Source organism: Rosa rugosa, chromosome 2 (genome assembly GCF_958449725.1).
Source record: "Rosa rugosa chromosome 2, drRosRugo1.1, whole genome shotgun sequence".
Lineage (NCBI taxonomy): Eukaryota > Viridiplantae > Streptophyta > Magnoliopsida > Rosales > Rosaceae > Rosa > Rosa rugosa.
In genome coordinates, this window is record NC_084821.1 from 23,538,030 (window position 1) to 23,554,296 (window position 16,267).

General features: G+C 37.5%; 1 protein-coding gene across 1 annotated transcript; it reads left to right on the forward strand.

Annotated features, from left to right (window-relative positions):
* Nucleotides 1-9,314: 9,314 nt before the first annotated feature.
* On the forward strand, nucleotides 9,315-16,176 carry LOC133732847 (uncharacterized). The gene is made up of 11 exons (XM_062160445.1): nucleotides 9,315-9,537; nucleotides 10,074-10,436; nucleotides 10,889-10,954; nucleotides 11,084-11,223; nucleotides 11,780-11,906; nucleotides 12,641-12,792; nucleotides 13,075-13,210; nucleotides 13,894-13,978; nucleotides 14,081-14,319; nucleotides 14,475-14,590; nucleotides 15,671-16,176. Exons 1-11 carry the CDS (start codon nucleotides 9,427-9,429, stop codon nucleotides 15,714-15,716), a joined length of 1,581 nt encoding a protein of 526 aa, XP_062016429.1. The 5' UTR covers nucleotides 9,315-9,426; the 3' UTR covers nucleotides 15,717-16,176.
* The last annotated feature ends 91 nt before the right edge of the window (nucleotides 16,177-16,267 follow it).

Here is a 16,267-nt window from a genome sequence, read left to right on the forward strand (position 1 = left end):
TTTGGCTGTGACTTCTCTAGTGACTTAGAGTTTTAAAGTTTCTTGGCCAGTAACTTTACTTGATTTTTACAGTGACTTGGTCAGTTACTTGAGTTTTACTGTAACTTGCATAGTGACTTGGCCAATGACATTCAGTTTTCCTGTTACTTGGCCAGTGACTTAAGCAGTTACATAAGTCTTACAGTAGTGACTTGGCCTATGAATTCAGAAGATGCATTAAACTTGAATAAAAAGATCCATACAAGTCATGTTTCATTAATTAAAATTCTGAATTCTGAACTAAACAACAAATTTCTAAAATTCTGAACTAAACAAACAAATTTCTAAAATTCTTAATTTGCCGAGTTCCAACTCTGCTTATGTTCGGCAAATTTTTTGAATCTTTGAGCTTTGAATTTCAGCATCTGAGCTTTGGTGACTTTGTTTGGCATCTTCTCCTCTTTCGCCATTCTATCCAAGTAATACATTACAAAAGGTCCGCAATCTAATCTGTTGGCAAATAAAAATTTCAAGTTAATGATTTTGACCAACTTAGTAACAATAAAGTTATCATTTTAAATTTTTGAATATAGACTTATGATCCTTCCTGTTGTTGGGGGTAGATTCTGGCGTGGTTCAAAGGGACCCTTCCACCCTCATAATTTTCCTTTATCCAACTTATTGTTTTTATCTCGTCATCACTCAAAATACTTTCAACCATTTTCAATTTTGTGTGAGTGGTTTGCTTCTTGTCAAATTGCATTCTGCAGCCTTGCCGCAACATATTGTCTGCTTGATCTTTGACTGCTCTCATCCACAGCTCTACCATTTCAACAGGCCAACATTATGAGCATAATGCCTTTTCTTTGAATTAATTATAGAGATAAAACGAAGTGACATTGCCAGTGACCTCGCTTGCCAGTGTAGTCACTGGTTATGTCTCTGTTCAGTACAGGTTAGTGAGTGATAGTTACATGGTTAGTTACATGCTCAATAAGAAGTTTCTTACCAATTTTTTTATATTTTTAAAGCACTCCCATGTTCCTGCTCTTCTTGGTTTCATCGAATCAAAATGCAGCCATTGCGGTATGTCCTTGTCAAAGACCAAGAGCGTGTGGTGAAATTCTTCATTATGGGTAATTGGGAAGAAAAGCATGCTGCATTTTCCCAGGTTTTGGAATAGTGGCTCACACAAGTATTGATGCAGGTTTCTCACAGTTAAATGTATTGTAGAATACTATTTTAAAAAAAAATAAACAAAACAGAGAACGAGTTATAAATAAACAAAGAATGAGAGATAAGCATTCAATGTTTATAGAAAGTGCTCGTCATACTTACCCAACACATGCTATGCATAAAAGTTGATCTTCCCAAACTTTGTGAATTTTCATTTTGCAATTCATCCTTCAACACTTCCCCATAGCAATCAATCCAGTTGTTTGCTATTGATTGATCGCTGATGAACATTTTGACATCCGCCTTGTGATTTCGCTTCCAGCCTCTTTTCCCTCCCAAAATAATACCCTGCATAACATAGAGCAGTGTTAGTCCAGTGACTTAGCCAGTGACTTTCACTTGCCAATGATCTGGCCAGTAACTTTGCCAGTGACTTGGCCAGTGACTAGGCCAGCTACATGGCTAGTGAAGTTACTAGCCGGTGAGCTGTAACATGAAACATTACCTTTGTTCTGCCTTGTTCCAGTACTTCTCTAATTTGCTTCTAGTTGGGCTGTCAAGAAGCTTGTACAGTTGTAGCTTTTGCCAATCTATCACTTCAATTTCATTTTTTTTTTTCTGCTTCTTCCTCGTTATCCACATGAATCGTCAAATCATGTATCACTTCCTCCTCTGGCTGCTGTTCAGATGTCTGTCCTTTCTTCTTTTTCACTGCTGTGATTCTGGTCATTTTTGCCCTCTGCCTTTTCTCTTTCACCTCGTCCCACCAGAAAATATCTTTTTTTTTTTTTGCACTCTCTCCTTTCTCTTCATCCTAACTACATAAGAATAGAGGCTAATAGATTCTAAGTCCTGCCCTGATATGTCCTGTAAAATTGGCATGGTGAACTCAGCTCTTGTCATCTATTCCGTAGGAGGAATGTAATTGACTGGTTCAATGTCAAAAACAGGCTGAACCTCTGGTGATATAATGATCTGATACTTCTGCGGGTTTGCTTGCATATCTTCCAAACTGACTTTTCGTGGAGGTGGCGATTGTAACGCGGCCGCAAGTGGAAACTCAAACAATGCATTAATCCAAGCAGTATTCGGTGTGCAAGCATCTTCTGTTGTTCCCAATTTAACCTCAGGAGAGGTTGGTGAATGAATCTATGCAGCTGCTTGGGCAAGGCATTGAAGTGGTGACTAATGTCCTCGGTTGATTGAGTGAGGTGCTGTAGATGTCATCTCTGGTGCCCTTGCTGTGGAGTAGGCAGGTTGTGATTGAGTTCCTTGAATACCACCTTGAGATTTTGTGTTTTTGGAGTGCTTGCTATCAGTTGTCTTGTCCTCAGGGGGCCTTTGATTTTGGCGGAGGGAAACTAGGCGGTGGGGGAGGAGGAGTTGAGTAGTTGTCATCACCTGGACGTGCTATTGGCGACTAATACTTCTTAGTAAGTGCCATCACTATGATCTCCAATTGCTTCACTCTTGAATTCAGGGAGGCTTTCTCAATTTTCAACACCTCATTTTCCTCTAAACACATCCCCCTTCTCTTCATTTATTCTGCCAATTTCCTTTTCTTTCTCCTAAACTTCTTTTTTCAAAGCACATAGCTCTTCTTTCTTTCTCTCCAGCTTTCTTTGTAATTCGTTTTTCTCTTCATCGTTCTTCCCTATCTCTGTTCCATCTTCTCACTGTTTCTGTTTTCATTGGTTTCTTCTTTCACATCTCTTGTTTCCATTTCTTTCTCCAATTTTTTTTTTCTTCCAAGCCCTTTTTCTCTATTTCCACATCTCTTAGCTCTTCTTCCTTTTTCTGAAGATTTCTCTCTAATTCTTTCTTCTGTTTATCATTCCATCCACTCTCCTTCTCCATGTTCCCGCTGGTTCTCTTTTCAATAGTTTCTTCTTGCTCATCATTATGTTTTTCTTGACTTTCTGTGTTTGTATTAGACTCAGAATCATCTTCCTCTGCATCTTTTTAAACTTTATAAAAGATTTTCTGAAACAAAATTAGAAAACTTGTCAGTGACATAGGCAATTACACAAATAAAACTACAACACAATCATTGACACGGAAAGTTCCATGCACTGTGACATGACCATATAACAGTAACATGGGCAGTGACATAGTCAATGACATGCTCAGTGACCTAACCAGTTCGAACGCTACAACAATAACATTCAACTTGACTTGTCCAATGACATGTGAATGATAGTGACATGAATAATGACAAGACCAGTGACCTAGTTTTTCTACATCAAATTAACATACCTTCAACTTCCACATGGTGTTGAAATCCCTTTTTTTTTTTTTTTTTTTTTTTTTTCTATCAGGGTCTTTAAGTGCCACTTTCTGATTCTGTGTTTTTTGGTTTCCCTTCTAGCGATTGGCGGTACTACTCCCGTCTTGTGGCAAAACCAGTACTGTTTGGAAAATAAAAAATAAAAATAGAAAACTAGTTATTTTTCAAACAAATGCTTAGCAATATGAATATCACAAAGATAACCAATGACATAGGTAAATACATAAATAGTGACATAAACTTAACAGTAACATAAACAGTGACTTGGCCAGTGACCTGACCAATGACATGACACTGATCTAGTTTTTGTACTCACAACAGCATACGTAGTTATTTATGGGACAGCAAAATGATGCATAAACAAATTGTTAACAAGGTACGGGAACTTACCATCACCAATATCACACAGCTTGCCATGTTTTGAGATTCTTTTGCCTTTCTTTTAATTGATTTTTTAAGGAAGTCGCCAACTTCCTTTGCCCAGCTATATTTTCCCAGACTTTCCACCTCTTCACAGACTCTTACATAGTCCCAAGATATTGTTCCTCCAGAGTTTGGAAATAGGAGTTTGATGAAAAGGTTCAAGATCGAGTACTAATACAACAACATTTCTGTCCCGTTTCTTTTTTTCTTCCTCTGTTTCTGGAGTTTCTGCCAATGCCTCCTTCAAAGCTTCCTCTGCAGCCGCCTTGTTGATCCTTTGCTTTTTATCAAAGTATTTAGTCACGAACTCAGAACTGTATGCCCATTCTTTGGTCTTTGGTACTGATAACCCGGATCCCGGCACTCCTAAAATCATAGATATATCACTTGTCGACATTTTGAATTTCCTGTTCCCAAACACAAAAAAGTCTGTGTCGCTGTCATATGCTTGTAGTAGAAGCGTGATTAAATCATCTGATTTCTTAGCATCCTTTTCTTTAATTGAACCTCCATGGAATGCATCTATCAGTGTCGCAAAAGGTGTTTTCTGCAGCAGCTCTAAAGTCCCTTCAGTCAGCTTATTTTTGTTTTCTGAAATTGTTTTCAGAAAAGCGACCATTGTGCAGCGATACTGCACATAACCCTCTTTTACATATCTTTTCCTTTTCCCAGGGACTTTTTCCTCTTCATCATCCTTTGTATCTTCTTCCTCGTCAATTTCTTGCTTCTTCTTTTTACTCTCTTTTTTTGTGTTCCTTTTATCCATTTTCTTCTTCTTCTTGGCACAAACTTCTTCTTCATCAGATTCTTCTTCATCTTCAGTTTCTTCCCTGTTTCTTCTTTTCTCCTTTTTATCCTTATTCTTCTTCTTACCGCGGACTTGTTCTTCATCAGATTCTTCTTCATGTTCAGTTCCTTCCTGGTTTCTTCTTTTCTACTTTCGAGTTTTCTTCTTTTTATCCTTTTTCTTCTTCTTACCACGGACTTGTTTTTCATCAGATTTTTCTTCATATTCAGTTGATTCTTCTTCATCTTCAGTTGATTCTTCTTCCTGGTTTCTTCTTTTCTCCTTTCCAGTTTTCTTCTTTTTATCCTTCTTCTTCTTCTTATTCTTACCACGGACTTGTTTTTCATCAGATTCTTCTTCATCTTTGGTTGTTTGCTTTCGTTTTTTTCTCTCTTTTGCTTTCTTCGATTTTATCAGTTTCAACTTTTCCCCAATTGTTTCTTCTGGACTTTGTTCTTCAGATTGTTCTTCACTATGCCAAAAAATCCATCAGACGACACACTTCAGACGACAGAAGCATTGTTTTCTGTCGTCTAAGTTTTTTAGACGACACAATTTTTTTTTATGTTGTCTGAATATAGACTAAAACCATACTCGTTAAATTTGAAAAAATGGTCAACATTCAGACAACATATTTTTGTTGTTGTAGAAGATTGTGATTTCCTATCTCAAATTTGGAGGGATATCCGAAAGTTGATTAAGTACTTTTCCCTCTCAAATAGCCAAGCCCTAGTTGACTAGAAAATATTGTGACATTCAGACAACATTTAAATGTTGTCTAAGTGTGGAGCTTGTTTTAAAATTTTCTAAGTTATTTTGACTTGTTCTTTTTGACATAGAGACCTCGACACTCAAGTCATTTTCTCTCCTCCTCACTCAGTTCGACCATGACTAAACACTCAAACACCACCCCGCGCGCTCTCTCCTTCGTAGGGCTAGTTTGGGATTGCTGTGACTTAAAAAAAAAAAACTGCTGCTGCTGTGTTGTGAGAATAATCAGCTGTGAATTAAAACAGTTTCGTGTTTGGTAAATAATATTTTTAAAAGTGCTGTCAGTACATAATTGTTCTGTCGTTTGATACCCCCGAGACACGACACCGTACTAGACAACAGAATTCAGTTCCTTCAGATGATAGAACACTTCTGTCGTCTGATGGACTTTTTGGCATAGTGCTTCTTCGGATTCCTCTCTTTGTTTTCTTTTTAGTTGGCTCATTCCTATAAACAGTTAAGAAAATGAGAAGTTAATAGTGATTTTGATAGTTACATAATCAGTGACATAGTTATGCACATGTTAATGAGAGTGACATAAGCAGTGACTAGTACAGCGACATGATCATAGCCAGTGACTAGTACAGCGACATGGGCAGTAACAAAGACATTGAAGAATGACAAAATGCTGAAATGTTCTCACGAACCCATGTGCCCACTGACACAAATACTCTTTACTACACATCAATTACTTTCTCTCAGTAACCATTATGTGCATGCACCCGTGCACATTGCAAATAGCTATATATATTTTCTGGGCATTATAAACTAAACTACAGTATCACGAGATTAACATGTGCTTAGCTTGCTTGCTTGTTCAAATTAGTGAATTCACATGCCTCGCTTTTAACGTAACCTTGACTCTAATACACATAGACCATATGTCAAGTTACTACTCTTTAAGCTTGCTGCCATGGTAAAAGGTTTTTTTTTTTTTTTAATTAATCACTTCACCCATGCAACATGCTACTAGGCCACAAGGATTTACTTTATGAGTAATGACAGTGCACCTTCTGGGAAGCATTATCACTTGTGCTCTGCCCACATGTAAAACAATTTTACATAGATATTATATCTCTCATACCATCTCAAAGCATACAAGCAAAATATATGTGATCTATCAATTAAATCATATAAGTTGCTAATCACTTATTCTGTTTTGCCTTTGGAGGAAGCAAAATCACTCTAAACCGGGCATCTTCTTGTACATACAAAGGCCAAGCAAACTATCGACCATTAGTCAATTACATGGAGCGTCATGCTTGGACAACTCCAACGTCATTTGGGTTTTGCAACATTTGCAATCTATATCCTCCTTGTTACTTCCAGTTGGGTCCAGATAAGTCATCATTCATACTCTTCCAACTATAGCTAATGTTATGCTATACATGCTTCAATAGCGATTACTATAATTGCCAATGTCTATAAGTGTGTTAATTTTTGGTAGCACATCCATTATGCTTAATTATGTGCTTATGTCATGCTTTATTTAATTGCCAACCCATTAAAATTGTTACATATATACATGTGAAACTCACTAAATAAATGCAACATGCATCTCATAAATCCTCGCCCCGAGCGCAGTACCCCCAAGGGGTAAGCCAAGGTCATATTCTTACATAAATCCTCCCCAATCAGGCAAGGTACCCCAACGGGGTCACGAGGTACAAGCCCTCATTCTATTCGGGGCCACGCCACCGGGTAAAGGAGGCCTACTAGCCCTCAACCCCATTGGGTTAAGGAGGCTCAAGCCCTCACGTGACCCCACCGGGTCACGAGGCACAAACCCTCATTCTATCCAGGGCCACGCCACTGGATAAAGGAGGCCTACAGGCCTTCATTCGACCCCACTGGGTCAAGGAGGCTCAAGCCCTCATAAATTATTCTCTACTCGAATGAGGTATCCTAACAGGATCACTAAAGGGTAACTCCTTTACATAAGTCAAGGTCCAGTCCCTTGCTTTTGAGTCATCTCACCTCTCAAGCGTTCTCTACACTTGGGGGACTTATTCGTACCACTTATCACAAGTGGAGGTAGTACCCGACCAGGATTATCATTGAGCTTTGCGCTCATATTTTTCAGGGATCTGCAAACATCACACTTATGCATTAACAATACGTGTGAGTTTAGTGTTATGGTCTATTAATGGAAATATTGAATTTTTCACCTATTGTTGATCGCAACAATTAAATTCCTTTTACATTTCATTAATAAGACCATAGGACAAAATCACATAACCTATCACCCCCTCGACATGAGCGAACTTTAACTCTTACACTCCGTCGCACATAAGCCAAACAATCAAGTTATGACTTATACGTTCGGGTTAAGCAAGTTAAAATTCCTTCCTCTAACCTGTACTTGGGGGACTATCATGACCACACCCTAGTCTCGCTAGTATGGCTAATATTTACTTCGGTACCGGAGCTCTATGCTCAGCCTCACCGGCATCTTCGGGCTAACCCAAGTCTAAATTTTTTTTTTTACTAACTACGTGACTTGGGGGACTAGGCGAGTAAACCACACTCCCGATCCTAACACATGTGCATCATAATTTATATATCATTGTGTACATGCCATCGTGTTCATCATCCATTTGTGCATCATATGCACTTTGCATGCTATCACAACTACATACATTTCAGACTCATACGTCGTATTAACACTCAACAATACCATCATCCAAACAATGTGTAACATGCATTTCATACAACCATTTATGCACCTCGATGCATTTGACTCATCTGTCACTTAGGTTGCCCTAGTGCAATCCATATGCTCTTTGTACATATCTTATTTGCAGGTACTAGCTCGATGATGGGCTCCCGTGGTACCAACCTGTCATGGAAACTTCGCAAGACTCGAAGAGTCCCTTCTTGCTTACAGAGTTGGGGGACTAGGATGGGTATGACATTCAACAAGGTTGTCACTCATACTTGGCGGCATCATATTTAAACTCCCCAACCAAGAAGCGCCTCTTACTCGGGGACTTGGGGGACTTGTTGATACCACTTACATTACATACCGCCAAGCATAAGCAACGACCTCGTAGGTGGGCCCCGTGACATGGTTAGTCCCGCCTATGACATGCATCCAGTAGACCGACACCCAAGCTACCTCGCTATGGTGGAGGTCGGCCGGTATCTAGCTGGGAGGCCACCCTCCCATGCTCTCCAAAAGGCTTCAAGAGAAGCAAATGTGTATTATGTCCCACATCAGAAATGTAAAATAGAAGGACACTTCCTTTAGCTATAAAAGAGAGACCACTCCTTCCTAGAATAGGGGGGATCCATGATCCCCACACTTGTATCACTACAAAGGCTACATGGCCTCACTCATAGTAAAATATCTAAGTGGACGTAGCCTTGCCTACAGGGCAAGGTGAACCACTATACATGTCTCTCTCCCCCTATCATGCTTCTTACTTAATTCTCGTTTTCTCTCACAGAAACAGTGACAGAGGGACAATCTTTCTCCTTGAAGTAGTTGTACTATGGTCACCTTTCGTGTTGTAATTAATAGGTTATATAGTCACCAATTTGCTTGGCATATATGTTGGTTGCTTAAGACAACAACTGGTGTTAGGATTGTTTGCCCAATAACCACATTTTGCTTCTCCTAATCTTGCTTACGATTTTTTAAATGAATTTTGTCAACTTTAGGTTAAGAAAAAAAAAATCATTTTATCAAACAAAATCATATAGTGAAATTTAAATTATCAATTAAATATTAACAAATTATGAACTGATCAAATTAAACTAATTGCACAGTATCATTTGGTCTACTGACATAAATCTCATATTTGTAAGTGGAATGTCGTGTTTCGACTCACACAAAATTAGTAATTAGTTGTTTTTTTTTTTTTTTTTTAATCAGGTGAAATATCATTCCTTAAACTGCAATTACAACGTTGCCGCAATTACAGCACCCAAATACGGGCTTACAATCAGCCCGGAAAACCTAAGCCGGAAGCCTCTGTGTGCTCGTCTGAACCCGGCCGTAATGGCGCCGGACTCAAAATCAGCACCTCTACAACACCAGGAAGAAGAAGAAGTACCACAACCGGAAGACCTCGACACACTTTCACACAACCCATCTGCTCCGCCTGATGAGGTAACCTGCCACGCTCTCTCGTTTCTTTTCAAATTTCCTGCTCTCTCTATTAATTTCAATCACTCCGTGCAGTTCCCGTGAAATCTAAATTGAATTGGACTAGTTTAGAGGTCTGGCGTTTGATTCTTGCTATCCAAAATTGGTTTAATTTGTTAAGAAACTTCGAGCTGGGCAAATAGTAGGTGGCTTTTCGATTTGTTCACTGCTAAATAGCTAGTGGCTTTGATTAGAAACTGATTTAGTCAACTAAATAGCAATCGCCCGGTACTAGATATAGGAATGTGGATTTTTGAATTCCAGGTGTTTGTTTATGGCAAAGGGATTCTACCATGTAACCTGGTCTCGATGTGTATCTCGTCATATTTGATTAAGCAAGAAATTATGTGTTGATGGAAAACCACATACTGCGGGCACGCACCTGCATACATACATATATAGAAGCATAAAGCATCGATGCTTGTGTAAGAGCTAGATTTCAGACATAGTTCGTCAAACATAGTTTAATGATCGAAATGTTTTCTGTGCATACATTGCAGTTATTCGACATCTCAACGACAGTAGATCCGAGTTATGTGATCTCTCTGATACGGAAACTTCTACCAGCTAATGCCAGTAATCATCACAACTCTCGCGGTGAGGTTTCCTGTGGCCCCGTGCAAGGATTAAATGTTGATGACATGGAAAAAAGTGCTCTAACTCGCTCTGGTGTTCCACCCCCATCAACGGACACATCTGAGAGCATGGAAATTAATGACGATTTTAATGAAAATGCTACCCATGAAGGAGAAAGTGAAGCTGAACAGCCTGGTCATAGTGTGCCGGTGGGAGAAGAGGCTTGGGAAGAGTATGGTTGCATATTATGGGATCTTTCTGCAAGTAAAACTCATGCAGAACTCATGGTGCGTGGGATTTTAGTCGTCCTTGCTGATATCTTTTGTTCTTTTATGTCGATTTTTGTGGATACAATATTATCAATTGTGATAAAGTGGAATCGAGTAATAGAAAGATAAGCTCATAAGATGAAGTAACCAGAAACTGTAACCATAATTTTTGTTGTCTCAGTGATGAATTTTGATATGGCATGATATTTGGTGACACTTAACAACGAGTTAATGATGAAGTGAATTGCTAGTTTATCATTTTTGGCATAGCTTCCGGCTTGCTTCTCGGTCAGCACTGATAGATATTTGTAGAGAATATCATATGCAATGGCAACAATGTTTAAGTTTTCCGAAATTGCAGATTTGATGTCCTAGCTATACATGTAACTATCTGGTTAATTTTTATTTTTATTTTATCTAAACTTGTACTGTTGTATTTATTGGGCTAGAACATAAACGTATCTGTGCAGGTGCAGAACCTTGTACTTGAAGTGCTGTTAGCAAACCTTATGGTTTCACAATCCGTTCGTACTACGGTTAGACACATTCCTCTTCTTCTAGGATATCCTTTTGGTGTTTTGAGTCGACCTCCCCCCCCACTCTTAGTGAAAATTAGTGTTACTTATAACTAGGCAGTTTTTCAAGATGTATTTGCTATATTCCAGGAAATTGGTCTCGGAATCATCGGAAACCTTGCCTGTCACGAAGTTCCCATGAAACATATAGTCTCTTCTAATGGATTAACTGAATTCATTGTGGATCAGATGTTTCTGGATGATGCTCAATGCTTATGTGAAGTCTGCAGGTAATATAGAGGTTTCATCTATAATTTCTGTTGAATTTATTATATTTTTGGTACCAATGGGCATATGGCCTGGATATTTTGTACTATACATCCATGTTCTATTATGTGGTATCCTGTGTATATAGTCAGAGTTCCGCTGTCGTCTTCTTGTACATGTTGGCTCAGCAAGGAAATTTTACCTCGAAATTCTTTTCTTCTCATATTATTACAAACTATTATCTGTGTGGTATGCAAGGACTAAACATAAGCTATCTTTCATTTTGTCTTCTGAATGTCACATGCTTTAATCATTTCTAGTTATTTTGATTTAAGAATGCATACCGTGAACTCTTATTTGTCTACAGTTTTATAGGTCTAATTAGTGTTATGATCATGATATCTCTGTCTCTTTATCTCTTCATGTTGTCATATTATAAACCTTTTCCATGCCCTGCAAGATGATAAGTGATTTTTAGGTGAGATCTTAAATATGCTTCATGTACGAACATGTACTGTATCATACTTTCACTGTCAGGTATGCTTACAAACCATGCTTACAGTTATTTTATTGATGCAGACTGTTAACTGTGGGTCTTCAAAGTAGTGAAGGTGTTACTTGGGCTAAGGCATTGCAGTCAGAACATTATCTGACCCACATTTTATGGATTGCAGAAAATAGCTTGAACACACAGCTTATAGAAAAGGTAGGAGCTATCATATAAATGGCGTATATCTTTTTATAGCCCATGTGAAATCATTTGGCAGTTTTCTTTTATACCGTTGCAATTTCCTCCTGGCACTTGTGATGTTTCTCTCTTTAATGAGTATAAAGTAACAGCGTATGGAAAATTACCATTACATTACTGTTCACAAACCACAATGACGTTGATAAGTGCCAAGTCTGTTTTATGGTGTGGGAATTTGGGATTGCTTGCTAATCATAATATGGATGAATAAATCTGGAAAGTGGGTTATTTTAGTTGGCTTTAGTTATTAGTAATTATTACAATTTATTTTCTTTGACTTGGCAGAGGTCAGTAATTGATGTTTTGAACAATAAATTGTCTAACTGATGGACTATTGACCAAAATTTTTTTGATAATTGTGTAAAGTTTTGAAATTGATATCAGTTTTAATGAATTGCATATTTTTATAATATTAAATAATATAGGGTACCAGAAGTCTTCACACCAGCTAGCTAGATTATTCTGAAGCCGATAAGAAAATTGCTAGGGTCTATATCGTACAGAAAACAGCACTTCCTTTATGGTAATAATTAGAGGGCTAAAGACTGTAATACATATAAATGAGTCACTTTCAAACTTTTTTACTTCTCTGTTCTTGAAGTTGAAGGTCCTTACTGTGTTACTAACTTTCTTTCATTCCTTTTTTTCAATATTTATTTTTCTTAATAGTATTATAACTATTCTTTCAACAGAGTGCTGAACTATTGTTAGCGATCATCGAAAGTTCGCAGGATGTTGCGCATATTCTTTTACCGCCATTGATGAAGCTGGGCTTAGCAAGTCTATTAATAAATCTCTTGGATATTGAAACAAGCAAATTAATGAGTGAAAGAGCTCCTGAAAGGTGTGTAGACACTGTCGAAGCAATTTGCTGAATGTCTCAATTCTTTTTGGATTTATGTCATTAATATTCTGACATCAGTATTTTAACCATTGGTAATAAATATTCCCAGTTTTCACTGATGATATCATTTTCTTGCATTAGTTTAGACACTTTTGATGATCATGATTCAGCAACTTATGGTCTTGTGTGGATGTTTCTATATAAAATGCAATTGAAGTCTATAGCCTATCCCAAAAATTGTTAAGTTTGATATGATAAATATTCATTTCTCTACAATTCCAGGTACCCAATTCTTGATGTAGTTCTTCGTGCCATTGAAGCTCTTTCTGTTATTGATGGTCATTCCCAGGACATCTGTTTAGACAAGGATCTCTTTCAGCTGGTTTGTGCCTTGCTCAAGTTCCCTGATAAAGTTGAGGTACAATTTATGTCACTTGGAAATATGAAGTGTGAGTAAACTTATAAATGTCATAGTGATGAAGTTGTTAATGATGCTCTTTCTTTTAGCGCTTCCAGATAATGATATGGCAATTGGTAGTTTGCTGAACTTTTTTTATTCTTGATAGTGTACTCCAACTTTAACATACAGGATTAACATTTTTAGCTATTTGTATAAGTTATTATAAGCTCCCCTTTCTTGAAAATATATTCTAAAAGGATATTCAACAACAATGAGTTCTCTTTGATGTTTGATTCCACAAATATGTAAGATTTGTAGTTATCTTCCAAAATAAGAAAAAACCTTGTATACAGTATTTATCTTTTTGAATAAGAGTATGAACGAGAAAATAAGGTACTTGAAAATAAAGAAAATGGTATACTAAAGTTTGTGGCTTATGTTTAGTGAAGTTGATGACCATTTGATAACTGAATCCCTTCTCAAAGTAGGAGCCAAAGTTTTGTGAACTAGAGAGAGGTGTGGTGTTTCAAATTGCGGATGTCAAATGTTGTTAAACCCAAGAAAATCATAAAGAATAAATTACTGAAACATGCTAAGTTGATGCTGTATTTTGTAATACTTCGCCAGTTCGTCAGATGGTAGATCAAAAAGGTATAAGGTGATACAGTGATAGATGGTTAACAACTTTTTTTTTATTGTAGGTTGCAAACTCTTGTGTTACAGCTGTAGTCCTAGTTGCAAATATTCTTTCAGACGTACCTACTCTAGCTTCAGAGTTATCACATGGTAGATTGTTTTAATTCTTTATCCACTTTTTCTCTTTAGCATCATCTGCTTTTGGTTTAATAACACTTGATGAAATGAAAGTGGCGCCCTGTATTCGTCCAGATATGCTTTTCTTACAGGGTCTGCTTGATGTGTTTCCTTTTACCGCGGATGACTCAGAAGCAAGGAGTGCACTGTGGAACATCATTGCAAGGTTACTGGTTCGAGTTCCAGAAAATGAAATGAGCTCATCAACTCTCCAGAAGTACGTTTTGGTTCTAGTTTGCAAATCTGATGTGATTGAAGATGATCTTCTTGACTGCCAGTTAGGTGGCTTAGGATTAAAGGCTAGAACTACAGCTGTATCCTGTTCTGTGAATTTTTTGTTGAATTTGCAGTTAAAATGCAATAAAGTTGGCAGTTTGAATCTTATTCCAGCAATATCTAAGGTCAATACTGTTTCACTTCTCAAGTCCTGTCTTGCAATATATTCGGTTTTCCTTTACTTTTGCTATAGCTCAGAAGGATCATCAGTATTTTAAACCAGTGGACTGCTTCAAAAGATTATGCCAAGGAGAATGAAAATAATATAAACATCGATAGATTGTTGGATTGCTGCCGCAAACATTCTGAGTAAGCTAAGCGTCTTTACTTTCGCCCTTGTTCGTTTAATGCTTTTAAGAGTTTCCAAATACATCTTGGTGTAAATTCTCCTTTTTTGTTTAATGCTTTTCTCCCGCAATACCTCTTTTTTAGTTTTTTTTTTCCCTTTTGGCTTAACAGCAATTTTACTTTATATCACTTCCTTTAGCGTCCTATGTTCTGGGTAAGTAGTTGATGGGAGAAAAATAAAGGTGTCCATGGAATACATGTGTAGTTCCAAATTTTTTAGTGAAGGATCTGGATATCCCATGGCATCATTCTTTCAAGGAGAGATGGAAACATTATAAAGCACTGACTTAGAATTTGGCGAGAGATGAAATATCATAAAGCTATGATTTAGGATATGTGAACACTGTTTGACACGAGCATTTGATAGGGTAAAACATGAGATGTTTCCATTTTCCATGGGATGTGAGAGATTACGCAAGAGATGTTTCAGTGAGATTCTGAAAAAGTAGGACAAGCTAGAATATTTATTAAAAAGAAATCAGTTTGATTCAATGCTGGATTTCTGTTTAATGTAGTTCAAAAGTCAAACTAAAAACATTTTGTAGGAAATGATTTGAATTAACAATTTTGTCCTTGCATCCTTATTGAGATGAGTAGTATATGGATTATTCCTTTTTCCACGTTACCTTACCTTACAACATATTGTTTTGACCTGTTCTACCCAAGCTGAATAGAACTGTGAACGTGTCTGGGGAGGAGTCAGAAAGAGATTAGGTCCTACCTCAAGAATTTGGTACCTTCTAATTTCTGATCATAAATTTGAGAGCTCATACTCGGCAGTCAGGCAGGTGTATGCTTAGTGGTAACAAAACCAGAAGATATTGAGAAATCATTTCTGCATATCTGACGTAGTTGCCTACTTTCTTGGCATATCTGACATAGTTGCTTATTTTCTTGCTGGCCTGTGCCTTTATAAAGAGTGATATGAATTTGGAATTCAAATGTTATGTCTGGGATGTAGTTCTAAATTTTTGGTTAATATTAGATTCAATTTGATGGTGGTTAATGTTTCATGGACTAACTCTGTTGCATTGCTTTCAGAGATGTACCATCTACAGTTTCTCATGACATGGACCTCAAAGAATAGATGATAGCACGGAAATGTTTTGCTTAAAATATCAGAAACCCATTTCTTTTGACGCCAACAAATAAAGGAATACAAATTGCGAGAGCAATGACCAAGAAAGAAGTGGTGAGAACAACATTGCCAGAGAGCGTAACTGCACCTAAAACGCCAAAGGATCTTTTGATTTCATATTTTCTACTTTTCTGAAGCAAGGAAAGGTGAGACAATTTCTCATGGCACGATAGGAGGTACCTGTATTTGATGTTGTATACCAGCCATATTAGGGAACGAAGTAATCGGAAGCTAGGCAGAGTGATATTATTGTAGGTGTTATGGTGTATGCAAACCATAACTAAACATACATGTATGTATGCTGTTTCCTTGCATCACCACTGAGGCACTGATAGGAGATGATCATGTGAAGGGATGAATGAATCCTAGTAAACATTTATATATTATGCTGTTTTCCTTTGAGACTGAACGTCATGGAATCCAAAAACTAAAACCCTCTGCAAAAGTTCCCCATCTCTATTGCTATCAATTGATGTTTGACTTGCACAAATTCATGCTTT

Excerpts from the sequence above, each read along its gene's own strand:
- LOC133732847 (XM_062160445.1), top strand. The coding sequence starts at position 9,427 with ATGGCGCCGGACTCAAAATCAGCACCTCTACAACACCAGGAAGAAGAA. Across the intron at positions 11,224-11,779 it reads TGCTTATGTGAAGTCTGCAG|ACTGTTAACTGTGGGTCTTC; the intron begins GTAATATAGAGG and ends TTATTGATGCAG. Across the intron at positions 13,211-13,893 it reads AGTTCCCTGATAAAGTTGAG|GTTGCAAACTCTTGTGTTAC; the intron begins GTACAATTTATG and ends TTTTTATTGTAG.